The sequence below is a fragment of the Pelobates fuscus genome, chromosome 12, assembly GCF_036172605.1.
Source record: "Pelobates fuscus isolate aPelFus1 chromosome 12, aPelFus1.pri, whole genome shotgun sequence".
NCBI classification, from domain to species: domain Eukaryota; kingdom Metazoa; phylum Chordata; class Amphibia; order Anura; family Pelobatidae; genus Pelobates; species Pelobates fuscus.
Window position 1 is genome coordinate 6845931 of NC_086328.1, and position 26293 is coordinate 6872223.

General features: G+C 42.9%; 1 protein-coding gene across 1 annotated transcript in view; it reads left to right on the plus strand.

Annotated features, from left to right (window-relative positions):
* LOC134579559 (polycystin-1-like protein 2) overlaps window positions 1–26293 on the plus strand; it is a 30741-nt gene that overhangs the window by 1683 nt on the left and 2765 nt on the right. Inside the window, exons 2-19 of the mRNA XM_063438888.1 lie at window positions 7343–7450; window positions 7552–7619; window positions 9434–9488; window positions 9811–9872; window positions 12342–12404; window positions 16160–16327; window positions 17884–18011; window positions 18289–18424; window positions 21876–22004; window positions 22497–22704; window positions 23693–23874; window positions 24037–24267; window positions 24487–24588; window positions 24713–24891; window positions 24983–25129; window positions 25432–25631; window positions 25724–25941; window positions 26123–26255. Of these exons, the coding sequence (XP_063294958.1) occupies window positions 7343–7450; window positions 7552–7619; window positions 9434–9488; window positions 9811–9872; window positions 12342–12404; window positions 16160–16327; window positions 17884–18011; window positions 18289–18424; window positions 21876–22004; window positions 22497–22704; window positions 23693–23874; window positions 24037–24267; window positions 24487–24588; window positions 24713–24891; window positions 24983–25129; window positions 25432–25631; window positions 25724–25941; window positions 26123–26255 (2517 nt within the window). The remainder of the gene's footprint in view (window positions 1–7342; window positions 7451–7551; window positions 7620–9433; window positions 9489–9810; window positions 9873–12341; window positions 12405–16159; window positions 16328–17883; window positions 18012–18288; window positions 18425–21875; window positions 22005–22496; window positions 22705–23692; window positions 23875–24036; window positions 24268–24486; window positions 24589–24712; window positions 24892–24982; window positions 25130–25431; window positions 25632–25723; window positions 25942–26122; window positions 26256–26293) is intronic.

Genomic DNA, 26293 nt, shown 5'->3' on the forward strand with positions numbered 1-26293 from the left:
AGTGCGCTATGAAGTGGTAGAAGGATTTGGATTGAGTAAATCATAGACAGGAGACTGATGTGTGTCAGGGAATCTAGAGGGATCCGATCTGAATGACTGGGGGCTTGAAATTGGGGATCTAAAGTGGATAGAGCCAGCCGCAGAGCTGTGAAGTGGGTCTGACAGCTGTGTATGGTAAAGGGGGAGAGACACAATGTGAGGAAACATTGCAGAGAGATTCGAATGGACGTGAAAGGGACAAAGAGGAATATTGTCATCGTGGTCTGAATTAGGCAGAGGATAGTGACAGGTGGTTTTCCCCCCAAAAAAATTTTATTTAAAAAGAGAGAGATGTCTATGTGCAGACTGTTAAAATCATAGGAGTCCTGCCAAACTCATCATTAAAAAGATGCATTTCAGTTGGACCCGCTCATACGAATGTAACATTGTTATTGTGTCACAACCTGACAACCCCAGCTTCCACGGCAATGGTAATATAACAGACGTGCAACTGGCTCCTGGCCACTCGGTCTCTGGGCAGTCACGCAGGTAGTCTGAGAAAGGCTGGAGATCGACCATATTCTCTGATACCTGCTGGTGACATCTCACCTACTCCAAGAGACAGCAGGGAGGGAGTGTAATATACAAAAAGAGGAGGCAGTACCTTTTATTAATGAATATTTTTGTATTCTTCGATTTATTATAGTGAAGTTTCTGTCCAATCACAATATACCTAAACATCCCAGCATTTGAAATGGACAAGAGGGAAACTTTAATTTTAGGGGTGTGGATAGGGGTGGTTGTGGGGGTGTGACCATGGGCGGGGCTGTTTTGATAAATCTTATGTGACTTACTAATAACAATTTATACAACTGAAATGATGTTTATAACAAGAACAATGTATCTTATTTACACAGACTGATTTCTAAACATTTATTGTAGTTTAAAGACACCTTACTGGGAGTATTATTACTGTGGGGCTCTGTTATACACTGAGACACATTACTGAGAGTATTATTGCTATGGGGCTCTGTTATACACTCAGACACATTACTGGGAGTATTATTGCTGTGGGGCTCTGTTATACACTCAGACACATTATTTGGAGTTTTATTGCTGTGGAGCTCTGTTATACACTCAGACACATTACTGTGAGTATTATTGCTGTGGAGTTCTGTTATACACTCAGACACATTATTTGGAGTTTTATTGCTGTGGAGCTCTGTTATACATTCAGACACATTGCTGAGAGTATTATTGCTATGGGGCTCTGTTATACACTCAGACACATTACTGGGAGTATTATTGCAGTGGGGCTCTGTTATACACTCAGACACATTACTGGGAGTATTATTACTGTGGAGCTCTGTTATACACTCAGACCCATTACTGGGAGTATTATTGCTGTGGGGCTCTGTTATACACTCAGACACATTACTGGGAGTATTATTGCTGTGGGGCTCTGTTATACACTCAGACACACTACTGGGAGTATTATTACTGTGGAGCTCTGTTATACACTCAGACACATTACTGGGAGTATTATTGCTGTGGAGCTCTGTTATACACTCAGACACATTACTGGGAGTATTATTGCTATGGGGCTCTGTTATACACTCAGACACATTACTGGGAGTATTATTGCTGTGGGGCTCTGTTATACACTCAGACACATTACTGGGAGTATTATTGCTGTGGAGCTCTGTTATACACTGAGACACATTACTGAGAGTATTATTGCTATGGGGCTCTGTTATACACTCAGACACATTACTGGGAGTATTATTGCTGTGGGGCTCTGTTATACACTCAGACACATTACTGGGAGTATTATTGCTGTGGAGCTCTGTTATACACTCAGACACATTACTGGGAGTATTATTGCTGTGGGGCTCTGTTATACACTCAGACACATTACTGTGAGTATTATTGCTGTGGAGTTCTGTTATACACTCAGACACATTATTTGGAGTTTTATTGCTGTGGAGCTCTGTAATACATTCAGACACATTGCTGAGAGTATTATTGCTATGGGGCTCTGTTATACACTCAGACACATTACTGGGAGTATTATTGCAGTGGGGCTCTGTTATACACTCAGACACATTACTGGGAGTATTATTACTGTGGAGCTCTGTTATACACTCAGACCCATTACTGGGAGTATTATTGCTGTGGGGCTCTGTTATACACTCAGACACATTACTGGGAGTATTATTGCTGTGGGGCTCTGTTATACACTCAGACACACTACTGGGAGTATTATTACTGTGGAGCTCTGTTATACACTCAGACACATTACTGGGAGTATTATTGCTGTGGAGCTCTGTTATACACTCAGACACATTACTGGGAGTATTATTGCTATGGGGCTCTGTTATACACTCAGACACATTACTGGGAGTATTATTGCTGTGGGGCTCTGTTATACACTCAGACACATTACTGGGAGTATTATTGCTGTGGAGCTCTGTTATACACTGAGACACATTACTGGGAGTATTATTACTGTGGGGCTCTGTTATACACTGAGACACATTACTGGGAGTATTATTGCTGTGGGGCTCTGTTATACACTCAGACACATTACTGGGAGTATTATTGCTGTGGAGCTCTGCTATACACTCAGACACATTACTGGGAGTATTATTGCTGTGGAGCTCTGTTATACACTCAGACACATTACTGGGAGTATTATTACTGTGGAGCTCTGCTATACACTCAGACACATTACTGGGAGTATTATTGCTGTGGAGCTCTGTTATACACTCAGACACATTACTGGGAGTATTATTGCTATGGGGCTCTGTTATACACTCAGACACATTACTGGGAGTATTATTGCTGTGGGGCTCTGTTATACACTCAGACACATTACTGGGAGTATTATTACTGTGGAGCTCTGTTATACACTCAGACACATTACTGGGAGTATTATTGCTGTGGAGCTCTGTTATACACTCAGACACATTACTGGGAGTATTGTTACTGTGGAGCTCTGTTATACACTGAGACACATTACTGGGAGTATTATTGCTGTGAAGCTCTGTTATACACTCAGGCACATTACTGGGAGTATTATTGCTGTGGAGCTCTGTTATACACTCAGACACATTACTGGGAGTATTATTGCTGTGGAGCTCTGTTATACACTGAGACACATTACTGGGAGTATTATTGCTGTGAAGCTCTGTTATACACTCAGGCACATTACTGGGAGTATTACTGCTGTGGAGCTCTGTTATACACTCAGACACATTACTGGGAGTATTATTGCTGTGGAGCTCTGTTATACACTCAGACACATTACTGGGAGTATTATTGCTGTGGGGCTCTGTTATACACTCAGACACATTACTGGGAGTATTATTGCTGTGGAGCTCTGTTATACATTCAGACACATTACTGGGAGTATTATTACTGTGGGGCTCTGTTATACACTCAGACACATTACTGGGAGTATTATTGCTGTGGAGCTCTGTTATACACTCAGACACATTACTGGGAGTATTATTGCTGTGGAGCTCTGTTATACACTCAGACACATTACTGGGAGTATTATTGCTGTGAAGCTCTGTTATACACTCAGACACATTACTGGGAGTATTATTGCTGTGGGGCTCTGTTATACACTCAGACACATTACTGGGAGTATTATTGCTGTGGAGCTCTGTTATACACTCAGACACATTACTGGGAGTATTATTGCTGTGAAGCTCTGTTATACACTCAGACACATTACTGGGAGTATTATTGCTGTGGGGCTCTGTTATACACTCAGACACATTACTGGGAGTATTATTGCTGTGGAGCTCTGTTATACACTCAGACACATTACTGGGAGTATTATTGCTGTGAAGCTCTGTTATACACTCAGACACATTACTGGGAGTATTATTGCTGTGGGGCTCTGTTATACACTCAGACACATTACTGGGAGTATTATTGCTGTGGAGCTCTGTTATACACTCAGACACATTACTGGGAGTATTATTACTGTGGGGCTCTGTTATACACTCAGACACATTACTGGGAGTATTATTGCTGTGGGGCTCTGTTATACACTCAGACACATTACTGGGAGTATTATTGCTGTGGAGCTCTGTTATACACTCAGACACATTACTGGGAGTATTATTACTGTGGGGCTCTGTTATACACTCAGACACATTACTGGGAGTATTATTGCCGTGGAGCTCTGTTATACACTCAGACACATTACTGGGAGTATTATTGCTGTGGAGCTCTGTTATACACTCAGACACATTACTGGGAGTATTATTGCCGTGGAGCTCTGTTATACACTCAGACACATTACTGGGAGTATTATTGCTGTGGAGCTCTGTTATACACTCAGACACATTACTGGGAGTATTATTGCTGTGGAGCTCTGTTATACACTCAGACACATTACTGGGAGTGTTATTGCTGTGGAGCTCTGTTATACACCCAGACACATTACTGGGAGTGTTATTGCTGTGGAGCTCTGTTATACACTCAGACACAGTACTGGGAGTATTATTGCTGTGGAGCTCTGTTATACACTCAGACACATTACTGGGAGTATTATTGCTGTGGAGCTCTGTTATACACTCAGACACATTACTGGGAGTGTTATTGCTGTGGAGCTCTGTTATACACCCAGACACATTACTGGGAGTGTTATTGCTGTGGAGCTCTGTTATACACTCAGACACATTACTGGGAGTATTATTGCTGTGGAGCTCTGTTATACACTCAGACACAGTACTGGGAGTATTATTGCTGTGGAGCTCTGTTATACACTCAGACACATTACTGGGAGTATTATTGCTGTGGAGCTCTGTTATACACTCAGACACATTACTGGGAGTATTATTGCTGTGGGGCTCTGTTATACACTCAGACACATTACTGGGAGTATTATTGCTGTGGAGCTCTGTTATACACTCAGACACATTACTGGGAGTATTATTGCTGTGGAGCTCTGTTATACACTCAAACTTTATAAAAGGACTAGATACTGGTCTGCACACAAGGAGACGTTTTAGGAAAAGATATTTTACGTGTAACAATCTTGGTCAACATTTTTGAAGACCGTAAAAAAATGCATTATCAAACACCAATTCCATTAATCTTTACAGATTTTTTTTTTCCAATTTGGATTTTATTGGTATTTATGCATCCAATATGCATCCATGTCATTATATATATATACACAATGTAGGTAAAAACAGAAACATAAATGGTAAGCCAGTATACAAGGAAAGCTCTTGGAGTAGATGGAGCTATGTTTGGTGTGTTGCTACTGCACTCTAGACCCTAGCATCGGTCCATTTTATTTTCCCCTTTGTTGTCTCCGTTGCAAGGCTAGGTTATGTATCATTTCCTGAACTGCAGCCTGCAGACTGTAGACCCAGACTGGTGGGTCCTGAGTTGCGAAGTCCCTTCTCCTGGGACGCTTGATGACTGACTGTCTTCTGGTCTTTGTATGATCTTCGTTTGTGGCTTCTCTGGTAATAATAGTTGGTGTAGAAAAGTCTCTGGGTTCTCCGCGGAGGTTGAGGTGAGTAGGCCGTCACCTTTCATGACTATTAGAGAGCCTTCCACTCCCCAGCGATACTTGATGGAGTGATCTCTCAGTCTCTTGGCAATCGGGGCCAGCTGTCTTTTCTCCAGCAACACCTGGAAGTGAAGATCTCCATATAGGGCGAACTCACAGCCTTCATATTGCACAGTTCCCAGGGCTCTGGAGCGGCTCATAATGGCGGATCTTGAAGCTATATCTCTGGTGACGATGATGACATCTCTGGGGGCCCCCGCCGGGACTGTTGCCGCCTTCCTGACTCTGAACGCCGCTGTCACCAGTGAGGGGCCTGTCTCCCACTTGAGGCCCATAGTGGCCACTAGCATCCGCGTGCAGGACAGCAACTCCTCTCCCCCAATTTGTTCAGGGATACCGCTAAGCCGGATATTACGCCTCCTGTGTCTGGTCTCCAACAGAGTGACCGTCTTGCGCAGCATCTGGACTTGGTGGCTAAGCTCCTTTACCTGGTTCTTAGTCTCCAGGATCTGGCTGTCTTTAGCCTTCTCTCTTGTTTCCACAGCTTTAATTTTTGTGTGTACAATTCCCACTTCGGTCTGTCTCTTTTGTAGATCTGTCTTCCACATCTTCCTCAGCTCTAGGAATAACCTCTTAATATCTCCCTTGGTGGATGGGGAAGGGTCTTCCTCCGATTCAGATTCCCTGCATACGCCGTCTGAGCTGACCGACGCCGTGGAATCAGCATCCCCCTGGGACTCTTCGGAGGCCTCAGCCTCGTTTCGTGTCTCGGGCACCATCTTGGGTGACGGCCGCACTGTGGGCCTCTCAAAGGAGTGTCTGAAGTCGGGCATACCGGAGTCTTCCGGGCAGCAGGATTTCTTGTGCCTGCGTCTCATGGCTCGTCTCTGGAGTGTGGAGGGTCTAAGTAAGTATTTTAGTGCCGATAATTAGGTTAAAGGATCACTATAGGGTCAGGAACACAAACATGTATTCCTGACCCTATAGTGTTAAAACCACCATCTAGCCCCTCTGGGCCCCTCATGCCTCCATAAATATAGTAAAAATCATACTGTATTCAAGCCAGAAGCTGTAACTCTGCATGCTGTTAGACTCAGAAAAACAAGCAGTCTGCTGACATGTGGTAGCCTGATCCAATCACAGTGCTTCCCCATAGGATTGGCTGAGACTGACAAAGAGGCAGATCAGGGGCAGAGCCAGCATGATTCAAACACAGCTCTGGCCAATCAGCATCTCTTCATAGAGATGAATTGAATCACTGAATCTCTATGAGGAAAGAGATGCAGAGGGAGGAGATACTGAATCACAGGATGCTGTGCACAGTGCTGCCCTGTGCTCTGCTGACAGCAGATCTGAGTGGATGGAGGCATATTATGCCTCCATCAACTCTGAAGTCCCTCTGGTTCACTCTGTGTGACTGCAACTGGAGGTGTTTCTAGCTTGTAATGTAAACACTGTATTTTCCCAGAAAATAGTGTTTACATGAGAGGCTGCAGGGAGCTATAGTTCTCACCTGAACAACCTCATTAAGCTGAGGTTGTCCCATTAAATTTCACTTTTTAGCGGGTCTGTGTGGGAGCCTCACTAAGCACGTCTGGTTCAGCTCGTCATTGGCCACACACCCCTCCAGGTTTATTTTTAACGTAGCGTATATATTTAACGTAGCAAGCTACATACAGTTTCTAATATTATCCAAAATATAAAACAACAAGTCCACCATAAGAGAGCTGATTAGCTGGGTTCTTCACTAAAGTGTGTATTCAAAAAACGATCACAAGGTCTGCTCACTGTAACATATATCTTCGTGTATCTCCTCCGTAGAGTCAGACAATCCAATAACAACATGCAGAGTCCTGCAAAAATCAAGTTACTCATTCGAAGTGAAGGAAACAACATGCCTGCAAGTGACAAACTTCATCTGCCAAACAGGTAAGATTGGAGCAGAACCAAACCTGCCCCTGGCCATGGGGTCGTAGGTAAAAGGGAAGTGGGACAATGATACACCATCATGTTCTATGTATTCTATGCAGAGGGGAAGATCTGTAACATGGAAAGCAATGACGTGAGCCCCAACACTTCGACAACACAGAACATGCAGGTAAGACAGTTACAAACAGAAAACCAAATGTATCCTGGAAAAGCTTATACACTAAAATCTGTTTTACATTCCTGCAACAAATGAAGCAAAGGAGAATGATAACCGTCTCTATAGAACAGGTCCATAATTCTCGTTTAATGGATACAGTGTTTTAGGTGAAAGTATAGGGGAGAGACACTATTGCATGACAAGACACATAGATTGAGGCATATAAGGTACACAGTGTAATCCTGTCTGATTTGGCTCGTGCCCTCATGTTGATATTGCCTGTTGGAGCCGCATAGTTTGCTTTCTTACCTCTCATTACTTGGTCCATGTTCCACAGGCCAGTCTACGATATATGGGACCTTATCTAACTCTCTTCAATGTCTTTTTCTTCAGTTGAACAACTGTTACATGGCTTGTTTTTACTTTATACTTTTTTTTTTGCAATATGCATCGACCATTTTTGCATATAGTGTGTATGTTTAATTAAATTCTCTTTAAAAAAAATTGAATGATTACAAAAAATAAATATTATATATAAACCCCATTACAACCACCTAATGATTCCTCCTTAATATCCAAAAACTGTCCACCTCAAAATACTTATCCATTCTCCCATCTTTAATATACCTTTCTAAAGCATTTCCTTTCTCTGTGAACTTCCTTAGTCTACATCAAGCATGTCAAACTCAAAAGCAAACACTGGCCAAATAAACAAGATTTATGTTTGTGACGGACCTCCCTGTACCCCTGGCTGGGTACCTCTGCCAAAGACTGCTTCCTAGCTGGAACAGGGGACAAACCTCAGCACTTCTGCCCACAGTCGTCGTGTCATGACTGGGGTCCTGGAACCGCTCCCTCCTGGAGTCGAATGGGGAATTCGCTCTAGACAACCCCAGACACTGGACGACAATCAGTCCTGGGAGCTCTAGTCCTTACAAGGACTTTCCCTGTTGAATCCTCCACACTGGAACAGTGATTAAAGAATAACCATTTCCCCTCCCAGTAACCAGACGACACAGTTCTGGGTGTACAAGCTGGAATATGTTTAATTTGGCCAGATGGCCTGCTTTTATACAGTTTCATATACAGTTGAGCACGCCTATGATAGCCCCTGATAGCCCTGATCTGAGTGACCAACATATCCAAAAATCATCCAGATCGGTTCAGGGGTTCAGGAATTTCCTGGAAGTCCTAATTTGACCGACCTCACACAAGGCTCCTGCCCAGAACAGTTCCACAAGATCAGGACTAGCGGTTGGTCTAGTTCGGTAGTTTAAAAAATGGACAAAATAGAGAAAATAGTCAATATTCTTACCCTGGAGCTTGTTTCCACCAAACAGTGCCTTCCTAAGTGTTATAAAACTGAACGCAGGTGATCATGGAAGTCCAGCGGTGTTCAGGAGTTTCAGTGTCCGAAAATAGTTCCATGAACTCGACGACCAAACACCGTTGCCTGTGTTCATGCAAACATGATGGCCGCCACCTCGTGGTCATCCATAGGAAATGTGGCCACCCAGACTAACACTTAGAACACTGCGGTGGAAATTGCTACAAAGTAGCAATTAGGCTTATCAAGCTCCCGGGTGGTCTCCAGTTTGTGCGGTTGTTCGATTCCCGAAATATACAGTCCATAGTCTGTGGGCAAGATCTCCCTTCCAAAATACTGAGGGATGCAAGTCCTTAATAAAATATGAGATGTGTTCATAATGCATAGATTTAGAAATATGGAAGCTGGCCACTGCCGGAGGGCGTGCTACTATTCTGTAGGATATACCAGAGGAACCATGACAGTCTCTGACATTATCTCCTATTAATAATTATTACAGAGTTCCGTCGCAGTCAGGAGAAGACGATCAGCAGGAGAAAGTCCATTTTACCCAGGTCAGATGTTCCCATATTCTTGTGTCTCTTCTATATGTCCGAGTATTGACTAAGTTACTCGTCCATCTCCACCTTACAGTGCCCTCTATTTAACCATGGTTTAATCTTTATAAAAAGTCTCTACCAATCAGATCACTGCACACCAGATACAAGCTTCTTCTTACAAGAACTGGGATTCTTTACTCTTTCTTTGTGATTATATGTAACAAGCTGTAAAACCCCTCTTTGAGTATAACTTTACATGTACAATTCATTGCACCATATCTTTAAGTAATTAAGCCGCCTCAGACTTGCCTATATATCTAAACCTCTTTTATTTTAGATTTGTTAGCAATGGCGGATCAGCTAACTAATTTTCCAACCATAGGAGGCAGCAACTTATCGGTAAGTGTCAATCTAACTCTGGATAGTTTTACACTCTGGCAGGTTTTTAGAGAGTCACAGTTATGCAGTCAGTGACAGATCTGCAGGAGACGTTCGTGAATTGTTCGTTCGAACTTTCCGAGGTTCAGTAAAAGGAGTTTAATTCACGGTATAACAGCGTTACGTTATAAAGCACTCAAAGCATTATAGTTACATTGGTTTAATGAGGCAGCAATTTCTACAAAGTAATAGACACATTAAAAGGCACAATTCGCTGTGCACAGCTTCCTATTTTAACAATCTTTTTACATCCCTTGTTTTACTTCATCGTTTAATTTTATGATAAAATATCATTCAGTGTTGATGGTATTTCTAAACGTTTTATTTTTCGGCTGTGTACTAGCACTGTTTACCATAGAATTGTCTGTAACATAAAACATATTTTGCAAAAAAAAAAATTTTATTTTATGGATAAACAAAAAAGAATAATGTTTTGTGTTGTTTTTTTTTTTAACAGCAATATCATTAAAATAGGGTATATGTAATATTTATAAAATGAATGCCTGAAAAAGTGCAATATAAATTATATCAGGTGAATTGAAGAAGCAGAAAGTAATAGGTGGTATGGCAAAGCGCAGCACAATTATAGATTAGCTGTAGAGACTATAGTTCTTTAAAGGCATACGCTAAGCACCAAAAAAAACTTTAGCTTAATGAGGCCGTATTAGTGTATAGATCAGGGGTTGGAAACTTCCGGGACTCCAGATGTTGTGGACTACATCTTTCCTGAGGCTTTGCCAGCATTATGGCTGTAATAGCATTATGGTAAATGTAGTCCATAGCATCTGTACTGCCAAAGGTTACCTACTCCTGGTATTTGCAGTCTCATTGCTCAACACTCGGCCATTTAGGAGTTAAATCACTTCTGTTTCTGTTTATGCAGCCCTAGCCACACCCTCCACTGATGGTGACTCACACAGCCGGCAGGAATAAATTGTTGTGTGGCGGGACCGCGGCCTGTTCATGAATTGCTGTGTGTCATTCCCCTTGTTTTCCCCTACATTGTGCTGTATTCATGTGTTTTACCTGCTCCCCGTTCGGGAGGCTCCATATGAACAGGTTCTGTTCGCCTCCCGAACGAGAACCACCTCAATACCCCATTTAGAATGTTTGTATATAATGTGTATAGAATGCTAACAAGGTGTGAAAACCACAAACCACAAGGGAAGCCTGTTAAACGAATGCCATCCAGGGGGAGCATTCGCATATTGCTTCCCACCCCGTTCAGCTCCCGAACGACGGCCTCCCAAGTGCCACCAATCAATTAGAACGTTGGCAACTTGCAACATAAGTGTGAAACCGCAAGGGAAGTAATTAATGAGCACTTCCCTGGGTGGCTGCCATTCGCACAGACGAATGCCAGCCAGGGGGAGCGTTCTTGTCCTGAAAGGAGACGCTTCCCTTGCCTGGTTTCACCCAGGGACCCCGCGGACAGAGAAAGTTCGTGACGGTTACCGTTCTGGGGGTCCCTGAGATTGCTAGGGACACTCTTTGGGGACATTGGCGGTTTGGCAGGCTTTCAGTGTCGGGAATCTTACCCTCGCTGGGACTCCCAGGTACAGAGAATCCTGGATAGAAGACCCCCTGTCACATGAAGTGGAAAACCCTGCATTTGGGTGGCAGGAACAGGGGACAACGGGACTGTAGCTCCTGTCACACGCAAAGGCCCCTGGGAGGGGAAGGACCCGGGGAGGGGACACTGAGTGGCGGGAACAAGGGACAAAGGGTCTGGGGTTCCGGTTCCATTATTTGACTACTGGGAGGGGACATTGTCTGTATGAGTGATCCACCCCTTGCATGGGGAAAGTATAAAGCCGAGTGTGGCCAATAAAGGTATTGTTGTACCCCTGGAACTGTGTGTCGTCCAGTTACTGGGGGGGTGAAATGGATCTCTTTCTTTATTAATAGCGGGGGTAACCAGCCAGGTTGCCCAGGGCCCACTAAATGTTTAATTTTCAATCACAGTGTGTTCACTTTAGACGTTTGTATCTCCTGCTCTGTTAATTTAACATCGATGTAGACTCTAGAAGACTATTAACAGAGCAGGAGATAGGAAATACTGATTTAAACAGACGTTGCAATAATAAACATTAGGTCTCTCTTTACAGGAACGATGTAGGGGAATTGTGCAGGTCACATGCAGGGGAGGCGTGGCTAGGACTGCATAAACAAAGTGGATTAACTCCTAAATGGCAGACAATTGAACAAGGGCCATAATAATGGTCTATACACCCTAAAAACACATTTTCTGCACCTATTCTAAAGAACATCACAGAAAAGAATACACATATATGAATGGAAAGTATCATATATCAGAAAAAAAAAAAATACAAGCCATTTAAAAGAATTCCACAAATTAACTAAAACTTAGTTACTATGAAAGGGAGGAGTAAGCACTCTAAATTGAATATTTTCCCATTGTATTTACAGGAACTTCTTATTGAAATTGATGATGCTATGCAAGATAAAGAGGAAAGAAATATTTCAGAATTGGTAATATTATGGTGACCCTGCAAATAGTGATATCGCGGATATAAAATTTTCGGTTCACAAACGCCGAATGCGAATTTCCGCAAATGTTCGCGAACGGGCGAACCCGACGAACCGCCATAGACTTCAATAGGCATGCGAATTTTAAAACCCACAGGGACTCTTTCTGGCCACAATAGTGATGGAAAAGTTGTTTCAAGGGGACTAACACCTGGACTGTGGCATGTATCTCTGTATTACACACAGTATCTCTGTATTACACTCAGTATCTCTGTATTACACACAGTATCCCTGTATTACTCTCAGTATCTCTATATTACACTCAGTATCTCTGTATTACACTCAGTATCTCTATATTACACACAGTATCCCTGTATTACACACAGTATATCTATATTACACTCAGTATCCCTGTATTACACACTGTATTACTGTATTACACTCAGTATCCCTGTATTACACACAGTATCCATGTATTACACTCAGTATCTCTGTATTACACACAGTATCTCTATATTACACACAGTATCCCTGTATTACACTCAGTATCTCTGTATTACACAAAGTATATCTATATTACACTCAGTATCCCTGTATTACACACTGTATCACTGTATTACACTCAGTATATCTATATTACACACAGTATCCCTGTATTACACTCAGTATCTCTGTATTACACACAGTATCTCTATATTTTAAGGGGGGGGGGACCTAATGTCCTCCCCCCTGGCCCCCACCCGTGAGCGGCGGGTGGGGGTCCTAAATACTAAAAAGGGGGGGACCTAATGTCCTCCCCCCTGGCCCCCACCCCTGAGCGGCGGGTGGGGGCCCTAAATACTAATAAGCGTGGGACCTAATTCCTCCCCCCTGGCCCCCACCCCTGAGCGGCGGGTGGGGGCCCTAAATACCAATGGGGGGACCTATTTTCCTCCCCACCGGCCCCCACCCCTGAACGGCAGGTGGGGGCCCTAAAAAAATGTCCCCCCCAGGTGACTAGGGGTCCCCAAACCCCTAGTCACCCCCTCCCCCCCCCAAAAGAAAAAGTATCCCCCTACCTACCCCCCTCACCCTAAAAATAATGAGGGGGGACCTTTAACTGAGAACCTGTAAAGAAAAAGAAAAAAAACTTACCATTGGATGTTTTCTTTCTTCTAAAATCTTATTTTTTCAGCCCCAAAAAAGGCCAAATAGAAAAACCATAATAACCGACGCAATAAAAAAAATAAAAAAATAAAAACAAGCGCCAAAAAAATTATCCATCTTCACCCATGGAGGGCTCTGCGCAGACTGAGCTCTGCAGGGCGGGGGAAGGCTTATAAAGCCTTGCCCCGCCCTGCAATTAGGCTCAGAGCACTCTGATTGGTGGGTCTAAGCCATCCAATCAGAGTGCTCTGACAGGTAAATGAAGAGACTGACAGGTAAGTCTCTACATTTACCTGTCACAGCACTCTGATTGGTTGGTTTGAAATCCACCAATCAGAGTGCTCTGTGTCATTTTACACAGCGTGGGAAAGTTCTTTGGAATTTTCCCACGCTGTGTAATTTGACTGATAACACTCTGATTGGTTAATCCACCGAACCGACTATTATAAGTCAAATTACACAGCGTGTAACAAGCCTTCCCCCGCCCTGCAGAGCTCAGTCTGTGCGGAGCCCTCCATGGGTGAAGATGAATTTTTTTTTTTTGCACTAGTTTTTTTTTTTTTTTTTTTTTTTTTAATTGTGTTGGTTATTATGGATTTTTCTTTGCCCTTTTTTGGGGCTGAAAAAAGAAGATTTTAGAAGAAAGAAAACATCCAATGGTAAGTTTTTTCTTTTTCTTTACAGGTTCTTAGTTAAAGATCCCAGCCTCATTATTTTAGGGTGAGGGGGGTAGGTAGGGGGATACTTTTTTTTGGGGGGGGGGGGGGGGAGGGGGTGACAAGGGCTTTGGACCCCTAGTCACCTGGGGGGGAGACATTTTTTTAGGACCCCCACCCACCGCTCAGGGGGGAGGACATTAGGTCCCCCCTTATTTTTGTTTAGGGCCCCCACCCACCGCTCAGGGGTGGGGGCCAGGGGGGAGGACATTAGGTCCCCCCCCAATTTGTGTTTAGGGCCCCCACCCACCGCTCAGGGGTGGGGGCCAGTGGGGAGGACATTAGGTCCTCCCCCCTTACTTTTGTTTAGGGCTCCCACCCACCACTTAGGGGTGGGGGCCAGTGGGGAGGACATTAGGTCCCCCCCCCATTTTGTATTTAGGGTCCCCACCCACCGCTCAGGGGTGGGGGCCAGAGGGGAGGACATTAGGTCCTCCCCCCCTTACTTTTGTTTAGGGTCCCCACCCACCACTCAGGGATGGGGGCCAGGGGGGGGGGACATTAGGTGCCCAGCCCCCAATTTGTATTTAGGGCCCCCACCCACCGCTCAGGGGCGGGGGCCAGGGGGGAGGACATTAGGTCCTCCCCCCCTTACTTTTGTTTAGGGCCCCCACCCACCGCTCAGGGGTGGGGGCCAGGGGGGAGGACATTAGGTCCTCCCCCCCTTACTTTTGTTTAGGCCCCCAGCCACCACACAGGGGTGGGGGCCAGGGGGGAGGACATTAGGTCCCCCCCCCCCCAACACAGGTTACTGGCTATGGGGGGATAATGTATAATAAACACAGGTTACTGGCTATGGGGGGATAATGTATAATAAACACAGGTTACTGGCTATGGGGGGATAATGTATAATAAACACAGGTTACTGGCTATGGGAGGGATAATGTATAATAAACACAGGTTACTGGCTATGGGAGGGATAATGTATAATAAACACAGGTTACTGGCTATGGGAGGATAATCTATAATAAACACAGGTTACTGGCTATGGGGGGATAATGTATAATAAACACAGGTTACTGGCTATGGGGGGATAATATATATAATAAACACAGGTTACTGGCTATGGGGGGATAATATATATAATAAACACAGGTTACTGGCTATGGGGGATAATGTATAATAAACACAGGTTACTGGCTATGGAGGATAATGTATAATAAAGACAAAAAAAATGAAAAATGTATGCAGCTTTAGAATTAATCTAAATTGTATGCTGTCTAGGAGGTGGAAGGGTCTGGGAGGGATGGTCTGCTGCTGATTGGCTGGAATGGTTCTGCTGACTGAGGTACAGGGTCAAAGTTTACTCAATGATGACGAATAGGGGGCGGACCGAACATCGCATATGTTCGCCGTCAGTGGCGAACGCGAACAAGCGATGTTCGCCAGGAACTATTCGCTGGTGAACCGTTCGGGACATCACTACCTGCAAATAATAAAACTGATTCCACTGACAGCCTAGGCCCACGTGGGTGTGCAGGCCATGCACACTTCAGATTAATAGCACAGACAAATTTTTGTATAGACCTAGATCGATGTTAGTAAAAGCTAATGTAGGACACTCTGATAACTTCTCCTTAGACAGTCTACCGAATGTCCAGCACAATTCAGACTTGGCGTCTCCAATCACTGCATAAAAGTGCTTTATTTATTGTTTGATTTATAATAAAAGGGTGATCGCAGTTTACCTGTGGTGGTTTTAGGACAATTTTTCCACAGTTGATAATTCTCTGTCCATCATATTATATCTGTCAATCAATCATATTATTTGTATCTCTGGTGTCTCAAGCATTGAACCTCTTTCTATCCCTATCCTTTCACAAACTCCCTCTTTTAAACATTTTTCTTTTCTTTTGAACGGTTTAAATACCAGGTGCTCACTTTATGTCTCTGTAGGCTGGAAAGATGTCTCTCCTGGAAGAGTTAAATCAGAAGATCCAAGATCCAAACGTTAGATCTGCTCAGCAATTTTCAAATCTTAGCGACATAGTATTTTTTGGCATTAATAGCGTTTTACAATCAGCTCTTTCTTCGTGTTCAGCCATTGTAATGACAGCACAAGAGGTATGTTCCTGGTGGGCAGGCCATGGCAATATTATTTTCTGATGTAATCTGTATTAAGGAGTCATGCTGTTTCTATTGCTGTACATATCTCACCAAACATTCCAAGCTTTTCACACAGCACCCTCAATGCACAGTACTGTAATTAAACCTGTGGCATGGTGTGCTCCCTGCCTGCTGTCATCACTCGTCAGCCTCGTGTCAGCCTAAAGCTTTAACATGTTTAATATTTTGGCAGAACGATTCAGGTAAAAAATAAATTTCAAAAAGGCACAGCTAAATGCTGAGCACCAGGGGGGAGGTGCTGCTATCTGGCCACCAATAGGGGTCAACGAAAGCCGTATGAAAGATGGTAAAGGAACAGCAATGGGAACCAAGTCTGAGTTTTGGGGGGTGGAAGGAGTGGGGTTTTCTAGAATCTCCAGACAGAGAGACTCCGGATTATATTAACATATCGGAAGGCCATGTTATATCAGCTTCAAGTGCATCATGACTGTCTTTCAGGCAGAATGATGAAACTTGACAAAGTTAGAGAGGGACTCTAAGCTACATAACCACTACAGTTTGCTAGAGTGTGACGGCGCAGTTACTAAGTGATACAAAGTATACAAGGTGCTTCATATCTGAAAAAATCCCGTAAGAAATTAAATTATGTACAATTTTAATAAGCTGCTAGCCACTATTAAGTGCTACCTTCAATACACCCCAATACACATTCAATAGCTTTTATTATGTCCTGGCACAGTTGCCCAGTTTAACCCATCGAACCATCCTTTTCCTCAACCGCAATGATAATATGGAATTGACACGTCCACATTACAACGTCAATTGCTCAACCCTGGGGGCGAGCTGGCAAGCGATAGTTAGAGTGTTCCTTTAGTCCCATAGCAATTTCACCATGACTGGCTACTAACTAGCTTGTTTGGGCCTGTAACCTGTGAATGCCTTCAGGTTACATTTTGTTTAAACTGTACATTTGGTCCGAAAAATGCTTCTTCTCCTCAGGCTGGGAGTTTAGTCTTGGTAGCCGATGTTCAAAGACTATCATAACCAATACATACTTCCATAACTGCTAGGCAACTATTTCATTGATTCATTCAAACAATCATTTAAAACTCACTTCTTCAAGAAAGCATATCAATTAAACTGTTTTTATCCCCCGCCCATGACTCCTCTCCTGCAACTGTCAAAATTACCCACTAAGCCCTCAGTGAATACTTTTCTCACAACCTACTTTATACCCCTACTTTTACCCTTTGTGTCACTATACCCCACTCCCTCTAGAATGTAAGCTCATTGAGCAGGGCCCTCCACCCCCTCTGTTCTTGTACATCCAGTTGTTGGGTTACAATTACATGTCTGTTAGTCCACCCATTGTACAGCACTACGGAATCTGATGGCACTATATAAATAATAAAATAATAATAATAATTGTTTCACTGCTGTCTCTGGTTATTATCATACTTCAAACTATGTCCACTCTGCCCATTATGTTTCCTTACTTGATGTGTTCTGCTCACAACAGCCATGTTAAATATCTTCTTTATCTTCAATTACAGAGACAATCACTGGTGAACTCAGCCCTCGATATCCTGGATGCAATGGAGACTTCCATCCTGTCCAGTCTCAGCCCGATCAGAACAGCCGTCACAGTGCAAACCCCAATGTTTTCTATACTACTTCAGAGGTAAATCCGATATCCCAATCTACATGTCTGATTGAGATTAACTGCAATTACTCCCTCCATTCTGAATATTTAATGTTTTTTACTATAATTACATTTTTATTCACAGTTCACATATGCAGTACATTTTAAATCCACATTTACACAAAAAAAAACAACAAATGTCAGAAAAAATAAGTTTTGCACAATCAGCAATAGTACAGTGTGCAGGAATAAATTTATTTATCCTTGACATTTTTTTGTGTTTGTTTAATTGCCTTTGTCTTTTGTTATTTCTCAGTATAAATTCTTCAAACCTTGGTCACATGGTACTCTCGTTTTCAAACAATATGTCGGGCACTGTTGCCAAGGCAGTGCTCCCTTCACAGGCTGCTTTAAGTCCAGTCATTAAAGGGCTTCCATCCGTCCAGATCCAGGTGAGAAGCACATTAGAACTGGGGTTGGGGGTATGATGCGATAGTTATCACTGTGGTACAAGATACAGTATAAAATATGGAACCTATCTCAGAAAGTCAGAATACAAAATATATTTAATAAGACAAAGGCTATCACAGAAAGCCAGAATACAATAGATAACTGTCAGAGGCTATCACATGAAGCCAGGATACAATGCATAATAGACAAGGGGTAGGTAACCTTTTAGTAGTACTGTGCCAAGACAAGACCTTGAAGTCCCTTGGCGTGCAGGTCCTATTTTTTAAATTGAGGTGTGTGTGTTGCCGTATTGTGCTTGTGTTATTTATGGGTACCACAGTTGCTTTGTAGAGTTGTATTTGTGCGTATGTGGGCTGTTATATTGTATGATACCTATCAATGTGTATGGGGGCTGCTTGTGGACTTGTGTGTGGATGTTATGTCACATTCTGTGTTTGGTGTTGTGTATGTGGGTATTCTTGTGGTAGTGCATGTTAGAGGCTACTTGTGGGGCTATGTGTATGTACGTGGATTGTCAGTGGTAATGTGTTTGTGGGGACAGTGTGTTTGTTTGTGGGGGGGGGCTGTTTGTATTATTTGTATGAGGGGAAGCTCTGTATATATCTAGCAGTGTTGTTGGCTTCCTTGGGGTCCAGTGGAGACCGAGCTGGCTAGGTACAGGTCAAGGGCAATAGCTACAATGTAGCAATTCCTATTCACAAGTGCTGGGAGGAAGTGATCTGAGATCACTTCCTCTAAGTCCCGCAATGCATAAATTAAGGATTGTCCCTCACCACCTGCAATCACCGTTGCATTGGCAGATATCTTAAGTCCCACTGGGACTCCTGATAGGCCACAGTGGGACTTAAAGGACCACTCTAGGCACCCAGACCACTTCAGCTTAATGAAGTGGTCTGGGGGCCAGGTCCTTCTAGGGTTAACCCATTTTTTCAGAAACATAGCAGTTTCAGAGAAACTGCTATGTTTATGAATGGGTTAAGCCTTCCCCCTATGTCCTCTAGTGGCTGTCTCATTGACAGCCGCTAGAGGCGCTTGCGTGCTTCTCACTGTGATTTTCACAGTGAGAGCACGCCAGCGTCCATAGGAAAGCATTGTGAATGCTTTCCTATGTGACCGGCTGAATGCGCGCGCAGCTCTTGCCGCGCGTGCGCATTCAGCCGACGGGGAGGAGAAGAGGAGGATCGGAGGAGGAGAGCAGGAGGAGATCTCTCCGCCCAGCGCTGGAAAAAGGTACGTTTTTACCCCTTTCCCCTTTCCAGAGCCGGGCGGGAGGGGGTCCCTGAGGGTGGGGGCACCCTCAGGGCACTCTAGTGCCAGGAAAACGAGTATGCTTTCCTGGCACTAGAGTGGTCCTTTAAGATATCTTAAGATATTTAGAAAATTGGGCAGACTAGATGGGCCAAACGGTTGTTATCTGCCGTCACATTCTATGTTTCTATGTTTGTCTTTGTCTGCCTTGAGTGCCGTGCGAAAGCAGATATCTCACTGCCATTTTGGGGACAAGAAGGAATTTTTCCCTAGTTTGTTGCAAAATTGGAAGCGCTTCAGACTGGGTTTTTTGCCTTCTTTTGGACCAACTGCAAAAACATATGTGAGGAAGGGTGAACTTGATGGACGCAAGTCTTTTTTCAGCCTATGTAACTATGTAACTATATGTAACCATGTAACCTTGAATGCATTAAATGGCACATGTGCCATAGATTGCTGACCCGTGTAATAGACACAGACTTTCACAGGAAGTCATGATACAAGATATAATAAGACAAGGACTATGGATACAGTGAGGGAAAAAAGTATTTGATCCCCTGCTGATTTTTAACGTTTGCCCACTGACAAAGAAATGATGAATCTATAATTTTAATGGTAGGTGTATTTAATCAGTGAGAAACAGGATAACAAAACAAAAAAAATCCAGAAAAACGCATGTCAAAAAAGTTATAAATAGATTTGCATGTCAATGAGTGAAATAAGTATTTGACCCCTTCGACTTAGTAGTTGGTGTCAAAACCCTTGTTGGTGATCACAGAGGTCAGACGTTTCTTGTAGTTGGCCACAAGGTTTACACACATCTCAGGAGGGATTTCGTCCCACTCCTCTTTGCAGATCCTCTCCAAGTCATTAAGGTTTTCGAGGCTGACGTTTGGCAACTCGAACCTTCAGCTCCCTCCACAGATTTTCTATGTGCTTAAGGTCTGGAGACTGGCTAGGCCACTCCAGGACCTTAATGTGCTTCTTCTTGAGCCACCCCTTTGTTGCCTTGGCTGTATGTTTTGGGTCATTGTCATGCTGAAATACTCATCCATGACCCATTTTCAATGCCCTAGCTGAGGGAAGGAGTTTCTCACCCAAGATTTGATGATACATGGCCCGGTCCATCGTCCCTTTGATGCGATGCAGTTGTCCTGTCCCCTTAGCATAAAAGCACCCCCAAAACATAATGTTTCCACCTACATGTTTGACAGTGGGGATGGTGTTCTTGGGGTCATAGGCAGCATTCCTCCTCCTCCAAACACGGCAAGTTGAGTTGATGCCAAAGAGCTCGATTTTGGTCTCATCTGACCAGAACACTTTCACCGAGTTCTCCTCTGAATCATTCAGATGTTCATTGGAAAACTTCAGATGTGCCTGTGCTTGTGCTTTCTCAAGCAGGGGGTCCTGGCAGGCGCTACAGGATTTCAGTCCTTCACAGCGTAATGTGTTACCAATTGTTTTCTTAGTGACTATGGCCCCTGCTGCCTTGAGATCATTAACAAGATCCTCCCGTGTAGCTCTGGCTGATTCCTCACCGTTCATGATCATTGAAACTCCACTAGGTGAGATCTTGCATGCAGTACCAGACTGAGGGAGACTGACGGTTTGTTTGTGTTTCTTCCATTTGCAAATAATTGCACCAACTGTTGTCACATTCTCACCAAGCTGCTTGGCGATGGTCTTGTAGCCCACTCCAGCCTTGTGTAGGTCTACAATCTTGTCCCTGACATCCTTGGACAGCTCTTTGGTCTTGGCCATGGTGGAGAGTTTGGAATCTGATTGATTGATTACTTCTGTGGACAGATGTCTTTTATACAGGTGTGTCCCTTTAAGAAAGTACTCCTAATCTCAGCTCGTTACCTGTATAAAAGACACCTGGGAGCCAGAAATCTTGCTGATTGATAGGGGATCAAATACATATTTCACTAATTGACATGCAAATCAATTTATAACTTTTTTGACATATGTTTTTCTGGATTTCTTTTTTGTTATCCTGTCTCTCACTGTTAAAATACACCTACCATTAAAATTATAGCCGGATCATTTCTTTGTCAGTGGGCAAATGTTCAAAATCAGCAGGGGATCAAATACTTTTTCCCCTCACTGTACAAATGGCCAATGTTACTCTATCCAGGCTGTTTCCTTCAGGACTGATATAATGATTTTCCTTTCTGCCTTTAGATGAGGACCTTTGCTCAGAGCCCGTTTCTCTCCGACTCATCATTCAATGTATCAGGCACCATCGCTAGTCTCAGTTTCATGTCTGGGATACAAGAACTTAAATTGCAAAACTTGTCGGATTTTTTCCAGGTCTGTCACTATTAGACTCTTCTATTCTCTAAATTCACAGCATTGCATAAGACACATATTTCCTGAGACACTAAGCTATGACACACATGGAATAACCATTGATATTAACGGTGTAGGGTTTCTGGACCCCAGCTCTATTTACAAGCGACCTACTCTGCATTCTGTAATCCCGAAACATTAAAACCTTTTACAAATGATAAAGATTAGACACCTGTCAGCAAGCAATGATGACATATTAAACGCCTATTATACATACAGCATGCAAACACGATTTTTAATAACAGCATTTTGAAATTGAGTAATCTTGGCAGGTATGTCTCCACATTTTAATGGAAATTTATTTTAGGGAAGAAAAACTATTTTAAGTAAACGTACTTTAGGTTTTAATTTCTTCCAATTACTGCGTTTCCGATTCTATTGCGACTATGAGGAAGGTTTATAAGATGTATCATTGATTCTGAACTACTATATATTGTCTCATCCGGACAACAGATCTTTCTGCCTCAAAGCAGTTTGGACATTAAGACTCCAAACAAGATCCAAACCTTCATGGATAATGGTCTGCTCCTCTCATTGAAGGACATTCCCTTGCAAAGCACCCTGGTAATAATTGTCACTGTTACACATGGAGTGCCTCTACAACTCTACCAAGGGCGTAACATTATATCGGAAGCAGCAACAACTCTGGCGAGTGATCAAGGTATGATCTTCTTTTCCATCATAACGTAATACAGTTACAATATAATGATAATATATTTTACACACACTGTGCTCATGGAATGCATGAAAAAACTTACAAGGAAAGGTTAAAGGATCGTAACATGTATAGCTTGGAGGAAAGACGAGACAGGGGGGATATGATAGAAACATTTAAATACATAAAGGGATGCAACACAGTAAAGGAGGAGACTATATTTAAAAGAAGAAAAACAACCACAACAAGAGGACATAGTCTTAAATTAGAGGGACAAAGGTTTAAAAATAATATCAGGAAGTATTACTTTACTGAGAGGGTAGTGGATGCATGGAATAGCCTTCCAGCTGACGTGGTAGTGGTTAACACAGTAAAGGAGTTTAAGCATGTGTGGGATAGGCATAAGGCTATCCTAACTATAAGATAAGGCCAGGGACTAATGAAAGTATTTAGAAAATTGGTCAGACTAGATGGGCCGAATGGTTCTTATCTGCCGTCACATTCTATGTTTCTATGCTCACAGTGTAGGACAGCTACAGTAACCCTTCATAAAGAAACATAATAGAGCAATAATCCTACAATATTATACTATCCCAGTGTCCCTGCTGTCATGGTAATAGTTTTAAATGGTCTTAACAGCCAAAGAAGAAATGTATGCCTGCTTTGTTCCCATACAAATGTTCTCTGTGTGTGCTTACTGTGTGTACACATCAACAGCACATCTCTGTACAGGGGTTTATGGGTTACAATTAAACTTCACAGACCAGGCTTATGATTGGTTGATTCTTTTCTTGGTTTGGGAGGGGCGGCTGGTTGCAGCATTTTTTTTTTGTGTGTGTGGATATGTCAATGCATTATTAATGTAACACATTGTCTCAACCACATATAGAAAAGTGTAGATACAATTTTAGCTATTTAAATGTAGTAATAATTCATTGGTAATGTATCAAAATTAATTCTGTAATGATCACTGATTAGTTTCTCTTTTTGCTAGACTCCTATACATGGATTCTTACCCCAGACCTTTTGCCAAACACTACATCTCCTCACACGTTCTTTGTGTGTTCCACAAATTCCTCGGGGACACAGAGTATGCAGATGACATTCTCTTCCTTTACGGCACACTGTGGCTTTTGGGATAATAACACTGAACATTGGAGATCTACTGGCTGCAAGGCAAGAGCTGGGATGGGAGGTTGTTTCAGTGGGTTAGGTGGAATCCTTAAGGTCCACTCATGAGGTTCACAGTGATACAATGTTACGCAATGGTAAGGTCCATATAGACAGTCCGTGTTGTTGACCTGTTGTTCTTGCTGTACATTTTGTCTCTGTGTGCAGGTTGGACCTCAAACAACTAATGAACAGGTCCAATGTCTTTGCAATCACCTTTCGTTCTTTGGATCCTCGTTTTTTGTACCACCGGTGCAGATTGATGTGACGCGTACAGCTGAATATTTCTCACAGATTTCAGAAAATCCAGTCATGGTTGTGTTACTCGCCTGTTTTTACGCATGCTACATATTGGTTGTAATATGGGCACGGCGCGTGGATCTCAGAGACCAATCTCAGGTAAACTTCTGTCCATATTAGCTTGACATTTTGTAACATTTTATGAATCCCATTACCTATGCCTATAACCATTATCTGATCAATAACCCATTCGGACTTTTGAAGAATCATGAAAGACGTCTGGCCACTAACCACTTTTTAAACCTTAAGGCTTATTTCAGGTTTTAGGAGCCCAATAGCTTGCTTTATTAAACTCATTGTTGACCTTTCCATCCACAGAGCCGTGTTATTTTGCCACGAGGTAATGACCCGTGTGCTTTATACCGCTATCGTATCACTGTGTGTACAGGTCACAGGAGAAACGCAGCAACCAGTTCTAAGGTAAAAGAGACAAAAAAATGGTTAGACAAAATACGGAAGAAGTCTAATCTGTCACAATGACAGGGGAACAATAACATATACCGTAGACAAATATCCTGTACTAACTCAACACACCTGTTTGCAGGTTTCTCTGATACTTTGTGGCTCCCAGAGTCAATGTGGCCCTGTCCTCTTGACAGATGGCAGAAGTGGAATGTTTAAATGTGGCAGTGTAGATATCTTCCTCCTGAGTACACCGTATCCTCTGGGAGATTTAAAGGCCATCACTCTTAGCCATGATGGCACAGGACCACGCAAAAGCTGGTGAGAAAATAACATAGGAAATTTAAAATGTGTAACATTTGTTTATTTTGTATATCTCAACAATCACCGGGTTTTGTCGAATCTACCACAGGTACGTTATCCAGGTTACAGCTCAGGATACACAATTGAAAAAGAGTTGGCATTTCCTGTGTAACGCGTGGTTGTCCTTGCCTCCAAAAGGAGAGTCTCTCAGCAAGACCTTTCCTGCAGCTAACGAACAAGAGCTGACTAGTTTCAGGTAACCAGAGGTTTGTACAGCGATGGACAAGCCATTCTCTCTATTTTCCTTATAATGCCCTCTCAATCAATTAAACAACCATCTCCATAAGCAGGGTCCACCACAAGGGTAAGCAACCTTTGGCACCCCAGATTTTGTGGACTACACCTCCCCTGAGCTGTAAGAGCATTTTGGGAGCTGTAGTCCACAACATCTTGAGTACCACTATATTCACACTGACTATGTAGGTTTACAGGTACAATTCAAATATTAGAAAGCTGTTGACACAGATGGCCTTTTCTGCTCTTATTCCGTTTCAAAAGAAATATATTCTTGAAGAAAACAATAAGAGGTTTGCGTGATGAACATATCTGGATCTCGGTACTAAACCATCCAGCAAGGAGCGTTTTCACACGAGTACAGAGAGTGTCCTGTTGTATGTGCCTCCTACTCTGTACCATCGTCATCAACCTCATGTTCTGGGAGATGCCTCAGGCCACTTATCCCGTCCTGATAAGTTTTGGTGAGAGACAGTGTTTCCTAATGAACATTTGTAAAATTACACATTTGCTCCATGCAAGGGAACACTTATATTCTGACCTCTGTTTTCTATAGGAAGCTTCAGTATGACATGGAAAGATATTATGATTGGGTTCGAGAGTGCCCTTCTCATGTTTCCCGTCAACATATTAATCATCTTTATTTTTCGCAATACTCGACCAAGAGAAAGTGGGGCAGTATGTGCCAAAACCAAGAAAGGTACTCAGGTTCCGGCTTCTGAGTGCATTAAAATGATGCAGTCTCATCCTCGGAACCTGAGATCGGTAATCGAGGTGAGGACACTGGTGGTTTGTCTTGAATGTGCTAACTGTCCTCTGTCACTGCATGCCCAAAAAGTATCTTCATTAAATGGCTGTCATTGGTAAACCTTGTCAGCCTCTGTCTAACTTTCTACTTCCAACATGTCTTGTCTTTCTAAGTCTTCCTTCTTATACCAAATCCATCTCTTGCTAGGACATGGAGAAAATAGCACAGACTCTGAATCAAATATCTCGGATTAATCTAGAGTTAGAAATGAAGTTGGAACCAGCACTACGCATTGGAATGCTACTGGATCTCATCTTACATTTGCTACAAAAACAACCACGTAAATAAATTTCAACCTGCAATTTACAAACTCACAAA